General features: G+C 40.5%; 1 protein-coding gene across 5 annotated transcripts in view; it reads left to right on the forward strand.

Moving 5' to 3' along the window:
- The window catches only part of foxp2 (forkhead box P2), a 128,743-nt gene that overhangs the window by 37,639 nt on the left and 66,627 nt on the right, over positions 1-24,477 (forward strand). For 4 of the 5 annotated variants that reach the window (XM_084710513.1, XM_084710516.1, XM_084710514.1 and 1 more), the window contains exon 2: positions 3,623-3,809. The exons of the other annotated variant lie outside the window; for it this stretch is intronic. In XM_084710513.1, the coding sequence (XP_084566639.1) occupies positions 3,633-3,809 (177 nt within the window). In that variant the 5' untranslated portion in view covers positions 3,623-3,632. The remainder of the gene's footprint in view (positions 1-3,622; positions 3,810-24,477) is intronic. 5 annotated transcript variants of the gene reach the window in all.

Below are 24,477 nucleotides of genomic sequence, written 5' to 3' on the forward strand. Positions count from 1 at the left end.
GTGGTCGGCACACACACGCAGATGCAGATACATGCATATAGTCACACCCTCAGGTGCCGAGTATTGTCACTATCCGTCTCTCTTGAGAGTATTCTGTGTGTGTGTGTGTGTTTGTGTGTGTGTGTGTGTGTGTGTGTGTGTGTGTGACAGTTCCATCACCCCCACAGTCAGTCAGATCTGCAGCTCGGCAGCCCGCTCATCATTGCAGCCTGGCTGTGTTTCTAATTGACATTCTAATTGGCAGATTTGAATGCCGCCTTTAGATGGCTAATTAATTTATCTCACCGCTGTCATTAAGGTTAAAGCACCATCTGATCTCTGCGAATATACTTTGCATATATCTGCATTATCATTATGTTGCAGTTAGACATATTGCACAGATTTTATTTTGGAGGAGGGAGGAAAGATTATGGCTCCGAGATTAAGCCGAGTATCAGGCTTTTATTGTTTGTTAAATTCAAACTGGGCTTCCTGGTCTATTTTTTTTTTTTCAAGCTATGACGTCTGACTTATTTTTATAACATGTTAGGATATTTAGTGTTATGAATGTTTTATAAATCGGTAGAGTCCAACCAGTAATGGATTTTTCAGGCTGATACCAGAACCATTATTAGGGAGTAAAAAAAAATCAGATATTGATGTATTTATTTTATATTTATATATACACCACTTCATTTCAGTGTTTGTTGAATTCTGTTTTTAGGAGAAACACTGTCATAAGTGTGTAGAATAAAACAAAATATTAAATAGTAAAACTAGAGAAACTGATAATTTTCCAGAGCTGTATATTGGAGCTGCAACGATCAATCATTTAATAATTGCCAAATACTTGATAACCAATTAACTGTTTTGGGTATTTTTTTTTGTTGTTTTTTTTTTTTCGAAAAAATGTCCAAATTCTTTGATTTCAGCTTCTCAGATTAGTTTTTTTCTGGTTTCTTGACTCATCAGTGACAGTAAATTGAATATCTTGGGTTTGTAGACAAAACAAGGAATCTGATTATGTCCGATCTAAATTAATCAACATATTAATCAGCATATAAAATCCAGATTGACATCAGGGCACTGAAACAATAAACTTTCACTGGTGTTTTTTAAAAATTATATAATTATAAATATCTATATGCATAAATTGATGCCTATAACACTAAAAAATAGAAAAGTGTAAAAAATGTATCTGTGCAAATCGTGCAACATGTAAGCAGATACCGATATAGACAGATATACCTGTGATACGCTAATATCGGGCTGATAATATCAGCCAACTGATATATCGGTCTGGCTCTATAAATGTAAGCACATTAAAAGCAAATTTCATTGGTTTGTTAATATCAAAGTGGCAATTTTCCTCAGACTTCCGTAGCAGTTTGCATTGCATTCAGATGTTATTAAAAATCCTTATTTCCTCGTTTCATATATCTTCCAAGTTTTTCTGAACATCCATCGCCGGTCCAAGAAAGAAAGAAAGCCAGAAAAAAAAGAGAGAGATCCAGGCTCCATTAGAATGTTCATAAAATTGTAGTAAAGGCAATCAGACAGTCTTTCTCTGAATATTTTAAACATCGGGCATGTAAAATTTATGCCTAATTTGAATACTTATTAGCCGGCTGATCTCGGGCTGCAGCCTTGAGTTTCTTATGCTGAGATTCATCACCGGATTGGATGTCACATTGTGCCAGTCTTTCCCCTCCCCTCCACCGCCACCAACACCACCTCCACCACCTTCCTCCCTCCCTCCCACTCACTCTCCTTTTCTCTCCCTCTCTTTCACTCTTTTCATCTGTCTCTCTCCGTCACCCCCACCACCACCACCCTCTCTGCTCCTCTCTTTCTCTCTGTCTTCTTTTCTGTGTCTCTCTCCATCAGTAGTGAGCGGCGTGGCAGTGTTAAACAGGGGCCTGTTTGTTCACAAGCACGCCTCGTCCTGGCCTCTTCCCTATTTACTTGTGTCCTGGGCAGCTGTCGCCCTGCTCTGTGTAACAGCTCAGCCCTGTTTGTTCTCCCTGCCTGGATCCTGTTTATCCTGGCTGTGGACATCCTTTAAGGCCTGTCCTGTATCTGCCCCTCATCAAACACACACTCACACACACACAAACACACCGAAGGACGTTCTATTAAATCTGTATTTACAGGCCAAAGAATACACACCGTATCCAGAATACACACCGTACCCAAGTGGGCCGGGCACAGATGCTCATAATCATAATCATTCGTACCTTTTTTTTGTTGCATGCATGTGGATTATCAGGTGTTAGGTTGCAAGAAAGAGCTGTAAAATTGTGTGTTTTAAAAGTGAAAGTGGCAAAAAGGAATTGAAATTGTGGAAAACTTCCTCCATAAGGCAGTATTTTTTTTATCTTTTTGAAATATTAATTGCCTCAAATGTGCCTCAAATTGCAAATTTAAATATTAAAAATTATTATTTTCCAAATAGAGACAGCACAAAATCCATAATTTCTGGAGAGCATATTCGAGTTGCCGTTTTGTTGGGTGTCTGAGTGTCTTTTATTTATTGTGAGAATGTCGACTGATGTTGGCGGGGCTCCTCTCTGCCCCGGCGAAGGTACAGAGCATTAAACGTGGGGGGAAATGATAAAACATTTATTACTGGAGAGAGAGGAGGTAATATGCATAATTTATGCTGTTTTTAGCACAATCATTAGTGATATTCGTGATAGATTTTTTTTTCCTCCTTTTCTTCCCTTTCTCTTTTCTCTCTGTTTCACCGGTTTTCCATACCTGATTGATGCAGGGAAATTAATTAAAAATCTGATATTTATTTACTGTTTTTGTCTTGTGTTGTAGTTCTCACACCACAAAGTTTAATTGCGGTGATTTTCTCTTAAATGCCACAAAATAAATTGGTACATAAGGTTTGAATCTGCCTCTATGGAAGCCTGTGAGGCAGATTTTTTATTTAGCCACTATAAAGATGACAAACCCATTATAGTGTTCATCACCAGCCCTACACCATGTGATTTTTTTTTTGAGCCTCCTCCTCTTTCTCCTCCACCTCCTCCCCACCACCAAATTTTAATTTTGCATGATTAGCTTTGCGTCATTAGGCGACTTCATTCAGATGCGACACACTAAAAAATGTGACAGCTTCAAGACGGCAAATATTTTAGGAGTGCTTGCTTCTGTTTTTCTGTCTTGTTGCAGCAGCCTGGCTGTCCTATAAAGTGTGGGGGAGATATTAAGAATTATTTGTGAATAACATGTTTGTTTAAGCTTATTTTTGTCTTAATTAGTTTTTTATCAAAAATAGCAGTGACAAAAATAAAGCAACTTTTTTCATAAAGCCATATGCTTAAATTTATGCCCAGATTTTTGTGGATAAAAAGCCACATTTAGTCACCCCTCCCATTTTAAATAGCACCAGGACGTGCATCTCTTTGTATTGCTTCATTTACACAATGAATGCATAATTGCTCCTCCTGCATCCTCCCCCCTCACCCCCTTTTCTCCTTCCCCCCTCCCTCTTCTTTAAATGCTTTAATTTGCAGAGGGGGGGACTGAGGGCTTGATAATGGAAGCATAAAAAAAAAAAAAAATAGGAGGGAAAAAAGGGGGGAATTTGTAACAAGAAGAGCCCTAACCGGTGCCTCTTAATCACTTCTAGGTTTTAAATCATGATGATGCAGGAGTCGGCCACAGAGACAATAAGCAACAGTTCAATGAGTCAAAATGGAATGAGCACCCTAAGCAGCAGCCAATTAGAGGCTGGCAGTAGAGATGGGAGATCAAGCGCTGGTGACACGAGCAGCGAAGTAAGCACAGTCGAGCTGCTGCATCTGCAACAACAGCAGGTAAGTTGTGTTTCTCTCCCCCGTCTCCGTCTCTCCTCTCTGACGCTCTATCTCTCCTCTCCCTCTCGCACTCTGTTTTCCCCCCCGCTCTGCCGCTCTGCTCTGCTCTGCTCTCTTCTCAGGCAGCGCTGGGGTTTTCTGAACAGGCAGGAGGAGGAATAGGGAAATATTATGTTGTGTTTTTGTGTTTTTTTTTTTTTAGCACGTGGGGGAAAAACATGTTTGCATAATGGGTTGTTTGTGTTGTTGGTAAATTTTCTCGGGAGTTTGTTGTGCTATCGGTGTGTTTTGCCTGAAGCAGAGTGATGAAAATGTTGACTTTTTTACTTGGTTATAGATTTTTTTGTTGTCTTTTTTGCACTGGCATCTCTATTTTTATGTATAGAGGGCTTGTAGCAGCCATGCGAGGCCACGTGTGAGAGCGCGTGTGAGTGCGCGTGAGAGGTAGACAGAGAAAAAGAATGTGTGTGTTGGAGCATCGTACGGACCAGTTTGGATAGTGTGTGTGTCTGTGTGTGTGTGTGTGTGTGTGTGTGTGTGTCATGGCAGTGCTGTATCCACCAGAGGGCCTCCTAACTCGACTCCTAGTTGGAGGCAGATGCAGACGCTCAAACCACAGACCCACCAGCAACACAGAAACCTTTGACCGGGACACTTTTCAGACTAATTTGCATGAATTCTCTTTCAATTGGAAAGTAATTTAGATTTTTTTTTTTAAAGACACTTTGAGATTTTCTCACTGACTGGCTTGTTCACGTTCCTCCCTTCTATTGGTTATTCATCGTATTGATATTTAAGGCTGCAACAAACAGCTGTTTTCATTGTCAGTTGATCAGTTGATCATTTTCTTGATTGATCAATTATTTGTTTGGTCCATAAAGTGGTGAAAAATGTTGATCAGAGTCCAAGGTGACATCCTCAAATGTCCTGTTTTGTCCACAAAAGATATTCAGTTTAATGTCATAGATGACTAAAGAAACCAGAATTCATTCACATTTGAGGAGATGAAATGATGTTTTTTTCTTAAAAAAATGACTCAAACCGATAAATTGATTAGTTGTTTGGTCCATAAAATATCAGAAGATGGTGTAAAATGTTGATCAGTGTTTCCCAAAGTGTAAGGTGATGTCCTCAAATGTCTTGTTTTGTCCATATATTTAGATATTTACAGAAATAAAGCAATCGGAAAATAATCACACAGATTTTTTTCTTAAAAAATGACTCAAATGATAAATTGATAATCAACTAACTGCTAACTAATTCCAAATATCTTTAACTTTCTCATCGTCATGCCCATGTTTTGTTGTACTGACTCTGTTCTTTTCAGTCAGAGCTAGTTGAGGGTGAATTAACTACAAGTGTGGGAGGCGGTGGAAGGGGGCAGGAGTTGTGAAAGTCAGTCGCCAGCAGAGTAAAGGAGTCAAGTGTCTCTCGTGTCTTTTCACGGTGAATGATGGCTTTGACAGTTCGCCAAAAGAGCAGTGGGAGACAGGGTCAGAGGGCTGTGGCTTTAGGGCGGATGGGGGACAACGCCGCGGGTTCGCAATGATGCTGTCCTATTCCGTTTGATTTTCATGCGAGTGTGTGTATATGTGTGTGTGTTTGTGCGTGTTGGAAGCAGCTGAAAGCCTGTGGTCAGTTCGGTCAGAGTGATACAATACGTGACGATGTGTCTCTGTGTGTCTGCAGAGGGAACAGGGGGGCGGCATGTCCTGCAGGTCCCCCCCTTCCTCTCTGGATGCCACATCGTCCATCCCCCCATACCCCCCCGTCCCATCTCAACACCCATCCTCCATCCACAGCCCCAGCAGTCCTGCTGGTGGCTGCAGCGGCATCACAGCACTGTGGCCTTACCCCCCCCCCCCATTTATCACCACTCTGCCACTCCTCCTGAACACACACTCACACACACTCACACACCTGATTGGGGTCAATTCTCTCCCTCTCTCAGTCATCACTCTTTTACATTTGAAGGTATTGGGTGGGTGACTGCTTTCTGCAGAAAGAGGGTAAAATAGAAGATGCTATTAGGAGTCCACTTTCATGCATTACAAGCTGCAAATAACAACAATTTTCAGCAATGATTGATCTGTTGATCATTTTCTCAGTTTATCAGTGTGGTGTTTGGTCCATAAAATGTCAGGGAATATTGAAAAAGGTTGATCAGTGTTTCCCAAAGTCTGAGAGGATGTGATTAAACAAATGTCAAAATAGTTGTTGATTCATTTAAACTGACAACTGATCAGTTACATGGTGCAGCTCTGCACTTCATGTTCATTTTTTTTAAAAAGTTAAATAAATGTGTGGGCTGTAAAATGTTTAAAATAATGAAGTGTAAGCAGGGTCTCAGTTTGGTCACTTAAATCCATTTATAATGATATGAAGTGACAACTCTTTGACTTTAAAAAGCCTTAATGTTTACTATTGGTAGACCTCAACATTAATTACTTAGTAGATTAGTAGAGTAACAGAATTGAAATTAGGCTGGCAATTAACCGCAGTTACTCAACTTGTTTGGTCCAGAAAATGGTGAAAAAATGTTGATCACTGTTCAAATGTGTTGTTTTGTTCAGAGTTTTGTAGTTTATTGTCATAAAGAACCAAAGAAACCACCAAATATTCACATTTGAGAGGCCAAAATCAGAGAATCTGGACATTTCTCTCAAAAAAAAAACCAAAAAACACAACAATTAATCAACTATCAAAATAGCTGACGATTAGTTTAATGGTTGACAACTTAACAATTAATTGACTAATTGTTGCAACTGTATTTGCAGTATTTTTATTGCAATTCATTTTAAATGCTGTGAAATGAAAAAGTGAAAACAAGGAATAGTTTTGAGAGAAAAGAGATGAATATTTTATGACCTATTTTATTTAAAATTGCCTACATATAAGTAAAACTGTAGAGATCTAATATGAGGCATTACTAGAGCTGCAACGATTAGTTGATTAATCGACTAGTCGCCAACATTTAAATTAGCTGCCAAATATTTTGATATTAGATTCATTGTTTTGAGTCATTTTTCAAGGAAAATTCCAAAATTCTTGGATTTACTTTCTAAGATTTGAATATTTTATGGTTTCTTCACTCCTCTGTGACAGTAAACAGAATATCTTTGGGTTGTTGACAAAACAAGACATTTAATTAACATTTTTCACCGTTTTCTAATATTTTATGGACCAAACGACCTATTGATTGATCAAGAAAACTATAAATTATTGATGATAAGATAAATTTTTAGTTGCAGACATTACCATGATTAGTCTGCTTGACAGAAGTAGGGAAAAGTGTACGTGAATATGTGCATGTAAATGTAAACTCCATAAATCATCTAAAAACAAAGAAGCTGTGCTGTTAAAAAAAAAGGGGGCCACAGCACTGAGACAGAAAAGCGACGTAAGCATAAAGTGTCTAGTTAAGTGTCTGAGATGGACGTACGGCTAAGAGCTTCATGGTGGTGGTAGGTGGGGGTGGGGGGGGTGTATGACAGTGTGTGTGCCTTGTAAAGAGGCCAGCCCAGGCCTTCCTTCTCTCCCAGCCCAGAGACAGACACATTGAAATGAGCAGTCCAGCTAACAGGTCTCTGGAGGCTTTTTAAAACAGGGGCCTTGTGCTGTTAACTTCACACACACTTCCTGTGGCGAGCTCATGCTGCAGAGACGACGATAGATAGAGTTTTCCTTTCTTAAAAAAAAAAAAAAAAAACATTTGTAGGCATTGAACTGTGCTATTTTGCAGTCGTCTAAAGAAGGTGATGTTGTGATGTGCCTGACGGTGTGCACAGAGCATGCATTTCTGGTCATATATTCATGCATCCATCCACGTTTTTTTTTTTTTTTTGCACCTGTGTGCAGCTAAAAAATTCCAATCCACGTCCGCGCTCGAGTCCATTTTGAAGGAAGGCTGTTGGGTGTAATTTTCCACCCATATTTGGAATGACATTGAGTGGTCCGGTGGGTATAGAAGCTCCAGTCTCTCATCACGCTGCTGGGGGGATGATTAATAATAAGCACTGATGAATTCTCCCACTGTCCCTGTGGGTTCTGCCATTACCTAGCAGCTCCAAAATACCACCTGCAGCTATAATTAGAAAAGCAGCATCTTAAGGTCTCGTCGCCTTAGATTCGGCCAAAGGCTTGTAGGACACAGATCAAGACCAAGTTACACATGAGCCTATATTCATGCATTTGGGGTTGTGACCAATAATAATAATCATTTTCATTATTAATTCATGTGTCGATCATTTTCACGGTTAATTGTTTAGTTGCTTGGTCCATAAAATGTCAGAAAATTGTGAAAAAATGTCAGTGTTTCCCAAAGCCCAAGGTGATGTCATCAAGATATTAACTATCATAGTGGGATAAAGAAACCAGAAAATATTCACAAATTAAAGAATTTTTACCTTTTGTCCTTAAAAAATCATGTGAAACAATAAATTGATTAGTCTGAAAATAAAGCAAAAGATAGTGCGAAGCTGAAAATTTGGACGTTTTCTTTTAAATGACTCAAAACTATGAATAGATTATTAAAATAGTTGACAATTAATTTAACAGTTGACAACTGATCGATTAATCATCAAAATGTTGTCGCTCTAGTTGCTTTAGAAAACAGAAAAAATTCTACTGCAAAAAGTTAACATTTTATTATACTTTTTTTTTATTGCAATTCATTTTAAATGCTGTAAAATATAATCTTAAGGTCTTGTCATCTTAGAGTCAGTCACACTTTATTTATATTGTGCCAAATCATAACAGTTATCCCAGGGCACTTCTCAAATACAGCAGATCCAGACTATAAACCCAATTTTTCCCACCAAGAGCAAGCACTGGGGAGCAAGTTTACCAGCAGGGGGGCATTTTTCCATATTCAAGTACTGATAGTTTTTCTTTTTCCTTGTTTATATTCAATTAAATCCTCTATATAGTCTACACTGTTGTTCATATAGGTCATTGTGTTCAATATGAAAGCCACACACTCCCTTATCCATGCATCTGAATAATAACTACTGTGTCACAATTGAATTTTCAACCCCTAATTTCTGTCAGGGTTTCATCACCCTCATTCCCAAGGTTGTCTAAATAGACCTAATTTGATTTGAGATCACAGATTAGATACCCACTGTATCTGATTGCAATTTGCCAGCTGCAGATATGTATCAGAGCAAATGATGAATGTTGCACAACCCTAATTACTATGCTAAAATGATCACTCTAAAAGCTCCCCTGTTAAAAAAAAGAGCAAAAAAAGATTGTGCTGAGCTCATATTACTAATCAATTTATCATTGGCTGTAGTCAGTCTTATGTTTTAATATTAGATGCTGCTATGTATGTACACGCATTGATCTTTGGATCTATACCATAATGTTCCATAATGAGGCTGTTAGTTGATTACAGTGGTCTGTAGACTTAATCCTGCCAGGGTTATCAGTGGGATTGATGAGCCAATACTGAGGGCTTCTGCCCCCTCTAAATGGGCTCACTACTGTACTGGAGCATATTGATATTCAGGGGAAGATGGAGGCCCTGGCTTATCTATTGCGGCCGGGTCAGTTGTTTTAACCAAGGACCTCTGGATAGCTGTGGGGACAGCCTTCTGTCACCACAGCCCACTACTCATCCACATCACCGGCTCATTAAACTCAAACATAATCGGGGAACAGTAGCTTCAAATATGAACATTTTGTCTGAAATCATAGGGCTGGTCAGTATATCATTATATTAATATTGTGATATAAGACTGGATATCGCCTTAGGTTTTGGATATCATTATTATATTGTGATATTGCATAAAAGTTGTCCTTACTTGGTTTTAAAAGCTACATTATAGTAAAGTGAGATGACATGTTCAGTAAGTTCAAGATAATAAGTTGAACCAGCAACTTTTAAGACTGACAAACATTTATTATAATCTATTAAACTGTAAGTGGACTTTAATACTAACCTTCATCATTGGATTGCAGTGTTTTCATAATTGACAAAATAAACGATTATGACTTACTATAAAGTGTATTTGAGACAGCAAGTTTTCTTCATATATGTTTTCTTAAAACTACAAAAAAAATAATGATTGGTCTCTGAGAGTTTTAACTCTCAAACAATGCGTGCTGGGAAGTCTTTTTATAGACTAATCATATTTCTTTAGAAACTTATTATAAGGAGTTGATTAAACGCTGTACAGTATTTATTAAACTCATCATTTTAAGTTGAAAGACTCAAATTTAGAAGAGGTCTTGTTTAAAAGTTATGAAGTGTTCAGAAAATAAATACTAGAAATTTTAAGTTTAATTAACTTGAATTGAAAAAAACTTAGGTTAGATGATTCCATTAAATTCCTGTGTGGTTCTTTTTACAGTAGAGCAGTTGGGGGTTTAAACACAACACAAAATGAACAGCTGCCACAAATATTTGCATTTATCCCAATATCACAATGCTGCGTTTTTGAGAATCGATTAAGTATCACGAAACATAATATTGTGATTCTCAAGTGCGTCGATATTTTCTTGTTGTGATATTATGATACTTGATTTAGTTTAGACCTTCCAAATCTCATATTTTATTTTATGAAAGTCGTCTTGTGTTTAGTTTTTAATGTGGAATGTGTACTGCTTGTTTTTGAGGACAATAATTTATTTACTTTTGCAAAAAAAATGCAGTTTACAAGCGAGTGCTGCAGAGCTCTACGTGTTGGTAAACTGGTTGGGAGTGCATTTTGCAGTGTTTTCCCGAGGCACATGATGCAGCAAAATGCAAACTATCCAACCCCATTTAAATGACTGCGGCATCTTGACATAAATTACAATAAGTGCGCCAAGGTGCCATCTTACTTCCAGGCTACCCCCTGTCGCTACACGAGAGTTAGGCAGTGGTCCAACTTGAGAGTGACAGCAATTAACCTGCCTTCCTCGCTGTTTAGCTGGAGGAAATAGAAGGGATGAGAAATCTGACAGCAAGTGATGGGTAATATTTAGGGTTTAGGGGCAAATGAAAATTCTCCCCAAAATGAAAGTCATTAGGGAGAAAGTTACCCCACAGACAAAGGACAAAATGACAGTGTGTGTGCGTGCATGTGTGTGCACGTTCATTTGACAGACACGTGAGCTCACCTCCCTCTTATAACAACTGGAGTTTGTTGTTTAGTGTGGGTAAATACTTAAAATACTGACACACAGTGTTCACCTGCTATCCATCACCTCTCACAAACAAGCCTCAAGCATCTTTCCCTCTCTGCCCTTCACCTGCCTCTCTGTCTTTCTCTCTGTTACTGCATATGAGAAGACACACACACACACTCGCACACCTAAGATGCAAATCTGGGCTTTGCCCTTGAGCATAATTTAAAGGCCTAATCACCCAGACTGTCCCTTTGGATGGAAAAAGGAAGGAGGGGAGGGGAGGATGGTGTCTCTCATTTGCACCCTTACACAAAGAAGCTCATTAGGTTTATCTTTCAGGCCTGAGATTGCCCCACTCAACTGTGTAAATAAGACACTGGCCCTGGCCTGATGCATCAATCACCTCTCAGGACAGGAGACAGACCTCAGCTGAAATATGAACGATTTCATAAAGGGGCCTATTGTTAACCATCATCATCGGTGTGAAGATAAGGTTCCTCTGTAAAGGCTAGAGGAGCATTAGGGAAGCGGCGTGTACTGTATGTCTTTGTAAAATTATTTCCCCCTTTCAGTGAAAAGACGGCTTGTGTCTGACTTATTTACAATGAAAGCCATCCTTCTTTTTATTTCAAGCTATCGGCAGACAGTCCCCACAGAATAGTACATACAGGCCTGTGACATATAGGCCTGTAGTTTCCCCCTCTGCGATGACACTAAAGATATAGGGTGTGAATGACAGCATGGCTACTGTTTGCTCACCCTTCCCCAGACAAAACACAGTATTATTCTATTATCTACCCAGACACCACCTCTTCCTCTTCTCTCCCATTTTTCTCCCCTCCGTCTCGTTCTTCAGCTCCTCGAAACCCGGGCCCGTCCATCTATGTTTAAGACACATTACATGTGGCCTTCTGGAATTTACAGTGGCGCTCTCCCAGTAACTCCATTTCGCACAGGAGTCCCCCGAGAGCGCGGCGAAATGTCAAGCTGCAAGACTTGAAAGAGAGACGAGGAGAAAGGGACGGAGAGCGCAGGCGACGTAGAGGATGAGGGAGATAGACGGAGTGAAATCTGCTGGAAATAAACACTTATGGGTATTTTATGCTCAAGCAGTCAGGAGCCGTGCAGGAGGCGGCGTCGGCTACAGGTCGAGGGGCAGCGCAGGTGTACTTGTATATGTGAATGTCTTCTAGTGCAGTGGTTCTCAACCAGAATAATCAGGTTGGTGTTCGTTGTTGTTGGACTCTCACAAATACACTGTCTCTCTCTGGTACATCCGTCAGTCTAAAGTGCAGCCTTCATTTCCCCTCATGAATGCTAGTAGTAGCTAGATTTTGCTACGCTGACTGTTTTGAACACATTGTTTTTTTGCTCCTCATGTTTTATTTTAGTCTCCACTACCCCCTGGGTTCTGACCCACAGGTTGAGAACCACTGTTGTAGTGTGCGCAATCTTATCCTTAATCTTTTTCTTTTGTCGTTTTTTTTTTTTTCCGATTCTCTCTTTTCCATTAACAAGGGTTCTTGGTACGCCTCCCTGGATGGTTCCTAAATAAAACCATTGGAATATAAAAGGGTTTTCAGCTGGATTCTTGTTTTCACCTTTAGAAGATGGAAAGGGGGTTCTGGGTAGAACCATTGTAGCTCAGAAGGGAACCCTTTCACTGATGGTCCTAGGTATAATGCTTTATGTTGGGTTCTGCATAGAATACTCTGAAGTAGAACCTTAACGAAAGGTTCTACCAGGAACCACAAAGACTTCTCTTCTGGGACAAGCTGTAGAACCCTTTATTGTTCTTGTTAGCCCCTTTGTTGTACAGTCATTGTGTGAATTCAGGATATAATGTCACAGAGGTCACTTGCTGTGAAAAGCTTTTTTTTGCTCACAAGAAATTAACTAAGTAAAACAGGAGCTACACATACATTAACATTTTCATATATTTAAATGGCAATGTTAAATACATTAAATAGAAGCCATCATTCTGGATAAGGCCTTTTGTTTGACCTGACACACTTTTCCTCTTTTTTTTTTTTTCCTGTGTAGCACATTAGCCCAGTGATAAATGAACTGGGCCGAGGTTAACCACCTCAGTGTAAATAAGAGGCAGCCATTCAGTCGCACATACTGTGGCCAGCAGTCCTGCAGTCTCTAGCCAACCTCGTACGGGCCAGGATCAATGGCCACTTCACAACTCATTTCCTTTTACGCCTCCCTAACTGCCCCGCTCCAGCTCTGGGAAATAAATGGCACTGGATCTATAAGTCCACTCACACAGGCACAAACACACTCGCCACAAACACACATTCGCGCATTCTCCGAGTAGACTGACTGAGCAATTGCTCCAGCTCAATAACTCCCGCACAATAATTTATTTGCAAACTGCCTCGGCGCTGAAGGGCGCACCTTCTTTCGTGGCCTCACAATCGAAAACAGGCATTCTGTCATTGTTTGTTGCCACTCCCCTGTCGTTGGCTTAAACAGAGTGCCAGTCGTTAATATGGCAGGGTGGAGCGTTACTGTCACCCGCAGCCTAAAAACACACATGTAAATGCCTCTGTTTGCCTCTAATGTGGAGTTAACAGGAGGATAGAGAAAACTGCATACAAGGTAATGCATTGCTGTCTTGCTTTTTTTTCTGTAAATGCTTCCCTTCCCCCCCGAAAAAAGGCAAGTGGCTTATAGTCATTTGATAGGCCACGACACCGCTATCCATTTAACAGAGCTTAAAAATCCTACATATGCATATGCCGGGGTGTCTTAAGCTGACAACCAAAAGACAGGATTTGCTAGAAGGCAGCTTTGGAGTGTTGTGAATTTAACAAGCATGTCTAGTATTACAGTTCCTCTCCGCTTTAGCCATGAATAGTAACAAATCAGACTCTGAAACGCATGCCTGATGGTTTGTTGTGTGTGTACCCCCCATCCCCTTCCCCTCCCCTTCTCTAACTAATATTAAAATGACTTCAGATCTGGTTAAGAAGATGACTAGTAGCATCTTTAATGTCACCGGTGCTCTCCTTCCTCTAATGCGCCCAGAATCTCGGTTAACAGATTCCAGGTATCATCGCAGTTTTGTCTTTTTGTGTTGCACTTGTTAACACTCTCTCCTGCTCCGATTACCTTCATCCCTGACCCATTTTTGAATATATAAATGGCTCTACCCTTCTCCCAAGTTGTTTGTAGTTGCTACCAGGCTGCGAGGAGGAGGAGGAGGAGGAGGAGGAGGAGGAGGGAGGGGTGTGGAGATGCTCTTTACGCATTGCCTCCAAACACTGTATACATATGTAAGAGAGCCAGCCAGGCTCTCAGTCCTCTCCTCTCCGCGGCTTTTCATACAAATGCAGTAAATAAGCTCAGGCCGTGGGGAATTGAAGGCTCCAAACAGACGAACTGACTGACATGTCACTTAGTGCCGGCTTTGGCTCTCTTCACCGCAGGCTTTAGAGCTGAAGCTGCTGGGTTTTGAAGTGTATCAGCCGAGGTCGGGCCCTCACTTTGCTGTCAAGGTGGACTGACATCTGTATCATTTACAACTTTGCAATACTGTCAGCAGAGATGGGAAGTACCTAAGTAAAAATACTTACTATTTTTAAGTAGAGCTTTCAGGTATCTATACTTGCATATTTACTTGTCTGACAACTTTTCACTTTTACTCCCTACATTTTCACACAAATATTTGTACTTTATGGTCTTAACAAATCTGAAAAAGGCTTTAGTTTTAATGCATCTGAGGGGAACTATTCTTATTTTGCAACATTGTGCGCTGTCTTTCCAACATCAAGACCAATTTAAACCTAAGTGGACAGACAACAACAGATACAAAAGACAATCCCTTGGTGTACTCTTCAGTGCTTATCATGCATGAGAGGTGCGACAAGACAAAGATGGTGTAAAAGTCGTAAGAAGACAAAAACGATTTAAAAAACCAAAAAGACTTAACAAGGCAAAAAAGACGTAATGAGATGGAAAAACCAAGGTAAAAAACATAAGATGAAAATGTAGAAAAGACCTAACAGACAAAAAAGATAAAAAAAAAAGACAGACATGACCTCTCTACACTCGTATTTTAAGTGTAATTCATGTAACCAAAAAATACACTAAACGCACAATAAAACAAAGTTAAAGATGAATGACTGATAACCTTTTTGTGCCAAAACATTTTTTATAGATATTGTGATATCATTGTTAATGTGAATTCCTTTGGCCATGATAATCGCATCATGAAACTCAGATAATCGTGACAGCCTTAGTTCAATTAGCTTTACACAGAGACACCTAGTAGTTTTTTTTTTATAGGCAAATAGAGCAAACACTGAAGTTCTGGAGAGGTGATTTATGAAAGAAAAAAATCCACTTACAATCAAACCCTTTGGGAGGGTAAACTGAACATGGGCAGATACAGAGAATAAGATGTACTCTAGCTCTGAGGTTAATGATGGAAGTCACACCAGGAATCCGTTGCAGCAGAGATAGACAGGCCCGCCCCTCTCCAGCCTATGCTGGCGCTCAAACAGCCTGCCATTCCTCATCAAGACCTAACCACTGCTTATTTACCCACACTGGGGGGACTTAACTCGCACGAATTGATCAGTGATAGCACTGGAAAGCTGCTTGTTCCACCCTGATAAAAGTGACGCCCATGAGCATATGCAGAACATGCTTTGTGGGCCCGGCGCGGCACTTCAAGCTCGACTAGGCACTAAGCTGATATTGGTTTCACGCTTGAGTCCATGGCACGAAATCTTCCAATTGAAACCCGGAGATTTGATTGTTTCTGCATATGCATTTATCAGAAGTTTACATGATAAATATACATTAGCCCGGTGGCTTGGCCATGCGTGGTATTGTTTCAGCGATACTATTCTCCATGCATTCCTTTTCTCACCTGTTTGGACTTCATCATCCGATTCGGTGTGAACCCGATAATCATAATTTGCACAAAAACTTCAAATGGATTTGCAGGAGTTTTGTGCATCGTTAGTCTTTCCCAGATTTTTCTTTTTTGTCTCAGAGAGGAAATACTTCTTTGTTGGCACAAGTTTCAAATGTGTGAGGAGAGAATCCCTCTCAAAATCACTGAAAGCTATTTTTCTTTTCCCTCTTTCCACAGTCTTTGTGTTAGCAGTGTGTCTGCACATTGACATAATTCTCAGAGTCAGAAGTTGAGGTCCTTATAATATGTTTAAAACGACCCCCAACCCCCCCTTTTGGCTTAGCCCTGACTTAATTTTGTAATGCCTTCACAGCCCTAAATGATACGTCATTTATCTTTCATACACATTTCAGCTGGAGGTTTTATGTTTTTTAATAACCACTGTAATTGTTCTGTCCTTGTATTGAGTGCTATGAAGGGAGTGATCATGCTTTTGGCACATTTATCAAAGCCCAAAGAAAAAAAAATGCAGAAAGGAGGCCCTTTTTCTCACATAGCTGGACTAAAGTGTGCGACAGAGTGATAAATTTTCTTGTTAGGAGAAATTACATCCACTAACTTGAGCTACTTCAGCATGAAATTGAAAAAGAAGCATTTCTTGTGAATTTCCATTCTTGATTCAATGAAAGATGTAGATTAGCCCTTTGGAAAAGGGCGGGGAATAAGAATGAAACTAAAGAAGTATGACTCTGCTCACGCTTGCTTGTTCTCGGAAGCGTGATATAGGATGCTGCTGGAAAAAAGGCTTTGTTTATGGAAGGCTCAGTCAGGCTGGTGGCAGATTAAAGAAAAAAATGTTTAACATCTCTCTTTCTGTGTGTGTGTGTGTGTGTGTGTGTGTGTGTGTGTGTGTGTGTGTGTGTGTGTGTGTGTGTGTGTGTGTGTGTGCACGCGCGCCATACATTTATGTATTCACACACAAACCTTATGCATTTTTACATTTTTATCACTGGGACTCTCCAAGCCGCTTTGCTTACCTTACCCCAGTCACAGTCTGTGCCCGTGATAACTCCCTCTCTCCATCTCTTTCTCACTTTTCTCACACACACACACACACACACACACACACACACACACACACACACACTTACATACACATATAAATACACACAAACACACACACACGCATGCAAACAGCCCCAGCTCAGTCTTGCAGCCTGTTGTGGTGAGCGTGGTGGTGGTTGGTGGAGGGGGAGCAGCACTGATTGATAGACGCTGGGTGTCAGAGTGGAAGGCAGATAACTATATCTTCCACAGGACATTTAAAGGTCAAACACACACCGTTGTAATTGGAATATTCACAAGACAACTAGCAAGGTACAATGCAGGGTGGAGGGAAGAAAGAGATGGAGGAGGAGCACAGGAACAGATAGATGTTACATAAGCAGAGAGGAGGTGGGGTGGATGTGATCTGTTGCCCTTCCATGGGCAGATGTAGTGGCTATTTATTGAGTTGATCTTTGGGGGGAAGTGTGGCAGTCATTGAAGGATACATCACCCTCATTGGAGAACAGTCCTCACTGGGGGATAACTACACAACACACAAGTCTTATTATTTGAAGTAAGGTTGTATGAGGTACTTACCAATAGTCAATGTATTACCTATAACAGATGTTGGTTGTGGAGTACCAGCATGGAAGCTAAGCAAACTGCTGCTGTAGACGGGAACAACAGCAAAAGAAATTTTAGCCATTTAAAACAGATCCACCTTAAAAACAAATACATTTTAATGCAAGTAATATTTACAATATTTCAACACTTTACCTTGCTGTCAGTCAGCATTTTGCAACAGAAAACCAGAATTTTATGAGCCATATAACTCTGTAATTTTCCCATACAGGACATGGGTGATGCGGCTCCACCGCTACCATGATTGGATAGGCTGTTTGTTTTATTGCGTGACTTTGGTGAATCCAAACTAACCTTTTAGAACACCAAACTCACACAATAACACAAACAAACTAACCAACAGAGGCGACTTTACACCAGTAACTCCCATATTCTGTGAGGTAAAATTACAGATTTTGCCAGTGGAGTCTGGTGGGTTTGGAGAGAGCAATAGTTGACTTGCATAACAGCGGTTTCCTGTTCCAGAAAGGCTGTGTAGCTGTTAATCAGGATCTACAAGCAAAGTAACTGATTGAGAAATTAACACACTAGAACATTTGCTGTCTACAGTATGCACTGATATGTTTTGTAAAGTTGTGTGTCACCACAGCTGCAGGATAGTTTCAGGGTTACCCACGCAGTGGATGAGGTGAGGTCATTCTCAGCTAAGGTCAGGGCGCTCTCTCATCGACTCTGGAACAGGATAACACTTACACTCAGCACTTAACCTGAGCTCTGCAGGACGAGACAGACAGACACTCATACTATTGACCTGCAACAGCAGAGCCCCCAAGACGGGATCTGATGTACACACATACACCCACGTAGAGATACACATGCACTAAGCAGTCACTAAGGCTTGTGTCGGCGCACATGCACATACGAACAGTGGATTTTAAATGACATTAGCCCCTTTTAGGTATAAAGATGGATGACGGTGACACTTGGTAGTTTTCCTGTTTTCCTTAATCATTGTTTTGTGTTCCTGTGGCTTTGAGTGTAAATGCACTGTGTACAATCTGTATATGTCTTTATCAGAGGGTAAACACACTTAAATGCAGTTTACCTTCCCAGGGACACAGCAACCTTTTATTTACCTCTAAAGCCCCGGTCTTTATGTTTGTGCGCGCGTCTCATGTGTACAGTGCACATTCTCAACAGCATCCATCGGTATCGGCATGCTGCACAAAATGAGCTCTTCCGGCGCGGCTCTTGTTCTCTGGTGCCACAGTTAGATTGCTAGTCGCCTCTGGCCATGTTTTTGGAGTGGGAGCCTCTTAATAAGGCCTTGTCAACAAAGACAGACACAAGCTCCATGAAAAACAACTTCATTCTGCGTCTGATCCTCCTGACAGGAATGATGAGAAAAACCTAGTTTTTGCTGAAATACAGCTGTGTTCAGGCTCACTGAATAGCTGTAGCAATAGTTCACTGTTTCCGATATAGTGTCATACAGTATGTTGCAGTATGTACAGTATTAGGGTTATCAACCTGTGGAACATACTTGTGTTAGTACTAGTCACTTAAAATAGATTTTCTAAATGTTTCGTCATCATCCCCACGATAAATATAATTTCTGTACCACTGTTGTTTATGTAACGTTACATCATCCATCATTTAAAGTTGTTATTCCACCATTGTATATTTTATTTTTATTTTAACGACCATGTATGGGTGAGAAAGTGTCTTCAGCTAACGTTTTTACAGTCTGCTGTTACAGTCTGTGCTTGTTGTTACAGTCTGTAAAAAAACATTTGTGGTGATCTTAACTGCATACTACTTCAGTGATTAAATAAATCCATGTCTTAACTATTTTAAGTCAAGTATGTGAGTAAAAATATGATTTGTCCAGTTCAGGGAAAGGGTTGACACAGTGATTAAATCAATATGCATCACAGCATTCCTTCTGAATTTCAGGTCCAGTGTTTCTCTGATCATGCAGCTGATAAATAGGGTGGGAATTACGAATTACTAATTCTAAAATATCCCACCATTATCATTATTTCAATGTGCTATATGTATCTATTTTTGGGATTATGAGTGAATAGAATAATAACGAGAATTTTATTTATATTTTGGGTAAAATAATTCTTATATTAATCAAGTAATAAAAAAATAATCTTTGAAATAATCGCTAAATTAGTCAGATTAGTGGACAAATCGAAAAAATAATCCTTAGGTGCAGCCCTAGTGTTTACATTATATGCAAACTATTTATAAGTAACTAAGTTTAGGCAATTGAGGTCTTCATCTCATCCCACGATTCCAGTCTTTCTGCTGGGCTCAGCCCCTTTTTCCAAATGAACTATGGCTGGCCCTGAAAGCAACATTTCATATCAGGTATTCATCCAGCTGTGTGACCTCCACTCGCCTGGAACTGTGAAAAGGAGAGGGATCATAATCACCTGAAGAGGAAATCAAGCGCTTCAGGGGAGAGAAAGAGTGTGTAACAGAGAGAGAATGTGTGCATTTGTGTTTTTTGTGTGGTTGCAGGGTTTGAGAGAGGGGGCTGCACAGTTGAACATTCATACTTCATGCCAGCTTTGCTTTTGCAAAGAGAACACTTGACCTCACACACACACACACACACACACACACACACACACACACACGCTGACTGTCCATTTCAAACAAACACACACTCTCTCCTCTCCCTTCTCCCGCCCACACAAATACCTCTTCTCTCTCTGTCTGTCTGTTTTTCTTCCTCTGTGCTCTTTGTGATAGTATACTGTGGTAGCTCTCAGTTGTCTGGCTCTAAAGGACTTCCCTAAGAGCAGCAGTAGATAAAGAGTGCTGCTGAATGGGCCTGCTGTCACCTTATCTAAACGTAGCGGGTACAGCGCAGGTCAAAGTAAAGACTTTGCCAGAGCCAACAGCAGAGACAGAAAGCAGAAAAAAGGGGCGTTATGAGGTAAATTGAATTTATTAAGTGGTGTAGACAATGGGCTGAAGAATGGCTGTATGACTAAGAGCTAATAGGCAAGTATTTAGCACGTAAAGCCAGGGCGCATCTCACTTAATAAATATATAAATGCAACATTTTTTTCCCCCCATTCACATTTTCAGGTTAATTGTTCAAGTAAAAATCTCTTTATGCACACAATAGGTTTTTCTCTCAAATTTTGGCCACACATTTGTTCAAATCTGTGGTAGTGAGCACTTCTCCAGGATAATCCATCCACCTGACGGGTGTGGCGTATGCAGATGCTGATTAAATAGCACGAGTACTCCACAGTTGTACTTTGGCCTGGTCACAGTAAAAGGCCACTCTAAAATGTGCAGTGCAGATCTTGACAAAAGACATTTATTTGGCACCAAACTATTTCTATTAAGGCTACAGGTCCCACTTTTGTTCCCAGTAGGGCAAAGTCATGACACATCCTACTCTGCCTCTGATTGCCTTACCCTGATATTCCTACCCAAACACTAACCAATCACTCCTCATGGCTAAAACTAACCAACCCAACCAAGAAAGGCAAGTGCGAGGCAGTAAAAATACCTTTTTTCCTAGGCGGACGAAGTCATGACCCAACCTACTCTGCTTCTGATTGGCTAGTACTCATTACCTTTGTTGATTGGGTTTGTTAGGTTCAGGCATGAAGGGTGATTGGTTACAGTCAAGGTAAGAATATCAGGGTAAGCCAATCAGAGGCAGAGGATTGTGGATCATGACTTAGCACTACTGGAAAAAGAAATTGGTGTTTGTAGCCCAGAGTTCAGTGCCTAAGTGTCCTCTTATTGTCAAGAGTCCAATTCAGAACTCTGTCATAAAGGTGCTGTTAATAATCATCTCTGTATGCCACGCCTCTCAGGTGGATGGATTATCTTGTCAAAGGAGACGTGCTCCCTAACATGAATTTTAACAAATTTATGAACAGCACTCCCACACACCGTCTAATATGCAATATAACATTTACTTACAGTTTCAGTACTAGACCTCCATCAGGCAAAACTGATAGGTCTAGTACCGCAACATCACAAATAAATGTTATTTTGCAAGTTGGACAGTGTGCAGGAGTCCTTTTGCAACTTTATAGTCTAGTCGTCCCTCTCATTTGCACCTGTCTCGTCTGTTAGAGGTGCGAAGTGTGAACAGAATGAGAGACATAAACCTTTTGTGTGCATAGAAGAAGTCTCAGATCTTTTCTTTAGCCCATGAAAAATGGGAGAAAAAAAAACAAAATTGTTGCGTTTATATTTTTGTTGAACATACGATTATGGTCTAACTTTCAAACTCGATAAAAAAGGTCAAAATGCTTTTTTCGCTCACTCTGACAAGGCAGTCCTTGTTTCAGATTCTACCTCCGTTTGGGGGGTTCAGCTTGGAGGTAGCTGAAAACAATTACTCCCCCTTGCTAGAACAGATATATCATTATATTTGCACAGAATATCCATGGTGATAACAGCAGGAGGTGGGATGGTAGTGGATGTTAGCAGTTGCAGTGAACGACGGCAGACCTCACTCTTTGTTTTTGCTGGCGCAGGGCCTCCCAGTGTCTCAGCAGACACATACGTATCGCCACATATGCTCTCTTGAACTCCCTCTCACAGACATAAACACGCACACTTTATCCGTGATGAGCAAAACAGACCCATGTTTTGTCTTCATTAGTGGAAAATAAGTGTGAGGTTGCACAATAGAAAAAGATCCACCCCCGAGCCCCTCCACCACCTCCACCTCTTCCCTCCTATACGAGCTTTCTTCCTGGGGTAGGAGCGAGCAAATTCATCTCGTCAATCCTCCTGGGAGGGTGTAGCTATGCAGCTCTGTTTACTGTGGCAGAAAGTTAATATAAATTTTCATCAGTGGGGGAAGTTTACACATATGATTCTATTTGTCCTTCATTATTAGCACCTGAGTCTGGGGCTGGGTAGGCATAATTGTCTACAGACACAGGCCAAATAGATGCAAGGGAAAGGCAAATAAGCACACCCCAAAATAATTTGATGCTTGTGTGTTACAATCCTCCACCCTAGGAATTCTTAATCTAGAGAATCAATAAACAAGGGGTGAGAGACGTGGGAGAGAGGGGGGAAGAAAGACAGAAAGATGAGAGGAAGAAATGAATAATGTGATATGAGCGGGGGAGGGAGACAGAAGTTGAGTTGAATTCAAAGTGCAGTGAAGAGGTGGAGAGGAGCCGAAGAGAGCAAGTGATCAATATAGACTTATTATCCACTTTAGGAAAAAAAAAAAAAAAGACCACAACAACAAATGAGCACAAGGCGGATTTTCATTTTTTGGATGATGCACTACATGTAGGAGCTGAAGTAGCTTAAAAACTCCTGAGATAGAGATAGCAAGAGTAGGACACAGAAGCCCATTGTTCTGCCGGATTGCTTTACCTCCATCCTGAGGCCCAAGCAGATTCTCCACGGACCTCTCCCTCCCTCCCTTGTTCACTGCACACTGTTGATTTATTGAGTCATACATTAAAATGCTCATTACTCCTACATACTTTCCAAATTCTCTTATTCTCCCTTCTTTCTTGCTCTCTGGTTTCTCATGAAAGCACAATTTGAGAAATCACCCAGAGGTTTCTTTTGGGAGTTTGGAAGACTGTGGATGGCTTGCCACTGTCCTAGCAGTCATTGGAGCCACATTTTGGGCAGCAACGAGGAGGGCGTGACGAGGACAAGTGGTAACCACCATGGCTGATTTTGACTTTTGACACACACGGCAGTCAAGCAAATATGCCTTGGAATTATTTTTAAGCCAAAATATGTTTTGGTAGTGGACTCTAAAGCTGGGGTAGGCAGTTTATTTCTGGTATCATTAGGAAATAATTACATAATAACAGGTAAGCATAATGTAATTCAAGTGGTCGGTTTAGGTTTGGGTACCGTTGGACTGGATTGGGGTTGTGTGAAACACTAATTACCATAAATGTTACCAGCAGACACACTGAGCTGACATTAGCTAGATAACTGTACTGACGATGGTCGCTTTCCTGAGGTTATTTTTGGGTTGATTTAGGTGACTTTACTGTAACAATAGACAATATCCCAATCTTTGTAAAGCATTTTGTAGCACTGGATTTGCTAAACTGAGGTAATTGTAACAAGACTCATACAATTTGTGCTATCTACCTGCTAGTCAAGCAGCAAGTTAAAGTTAAATTTATGTGGGAATCGATGAGCAGAATCGAAATTAAAATTTCATAATGGTTCCTTTGGAATTGTAATTTTGGAAGCGATTCTTATTATGAATTGGTTCTCAATGTCCAACCCTAGACAAACCCTTAGAAAAGGCTAGACTGTGATGCATCCACTTGGTTCTGTTCTCAGGGTTTAGAAAATCTAACCTGTAACAGGAGACTTAACAATCAAGCATCTTCGAAAACCAGTCCAAAGTGTCACTAATTTGACGACCAAAGAATGAGATTCAAAAATCAACCACCTACTTCTCCAGCATTAGCGAAGACAACCTTCGGCAGTGCAATTTTTATTTGACATTGAAATAAAAAACAAATCCAATCTTGACACGGTGCAACAACCTTTTCAAAGTTTGCATGCATTTATTTGTGTACTTGCAACACATCCTGCTGGTATCTGTGTCTACAACTGCAGGCAAAAGAAAATTCATTATTTCATATTTCCTTTCTTAATAGTCAACCAAGCAGAGGTGACTGAATCCAGGTGTGTATTGTGCTCTGTGTGGGTTTTGTGGAGGCGATAAGGGAACTGAATCTGCAGCCATTGTTGAGGCACCAGCAGCACGTCATCGGCAGTTCTGACCTTTAGAAAAGGATAGGAGTCTTTCTACTCTCTCCTGGCCAAGTTACCTAAGGTGAATGAGATCAATGGCAACCATAAAAGCTTGCTCCATCGAGCATTGACTCGATTCTAAAAAGTAGCTGCATTAATTTACAAGTGAGTGTTCGGAGCACCATCGCACAAAGTTGTCACCCACACTTTTGTTATCAATCAGCTCTTTACCACCAAATTAGCTCTGCCTCTTGAACCAGTTGCATTCAAGATTCTTGAATTGAGTGGAACCATTGTAAT

Source organism: Lutjanus erythropterus, chromosome 22 (genome assembly GCF_056507025.1).
Source record: "Lutjanus erythropterus isolate fLutEry1 chromosome 22, fLutEry1.hap2, whole genome shotgun sequence".
NCBI classification, from domain to species: Eukaryota; Metazoa; Chordata; class Actinopteri; order Lutjaniformes; family Lutjanidae; genus Lutjanus; species Lutjanus erythropterus.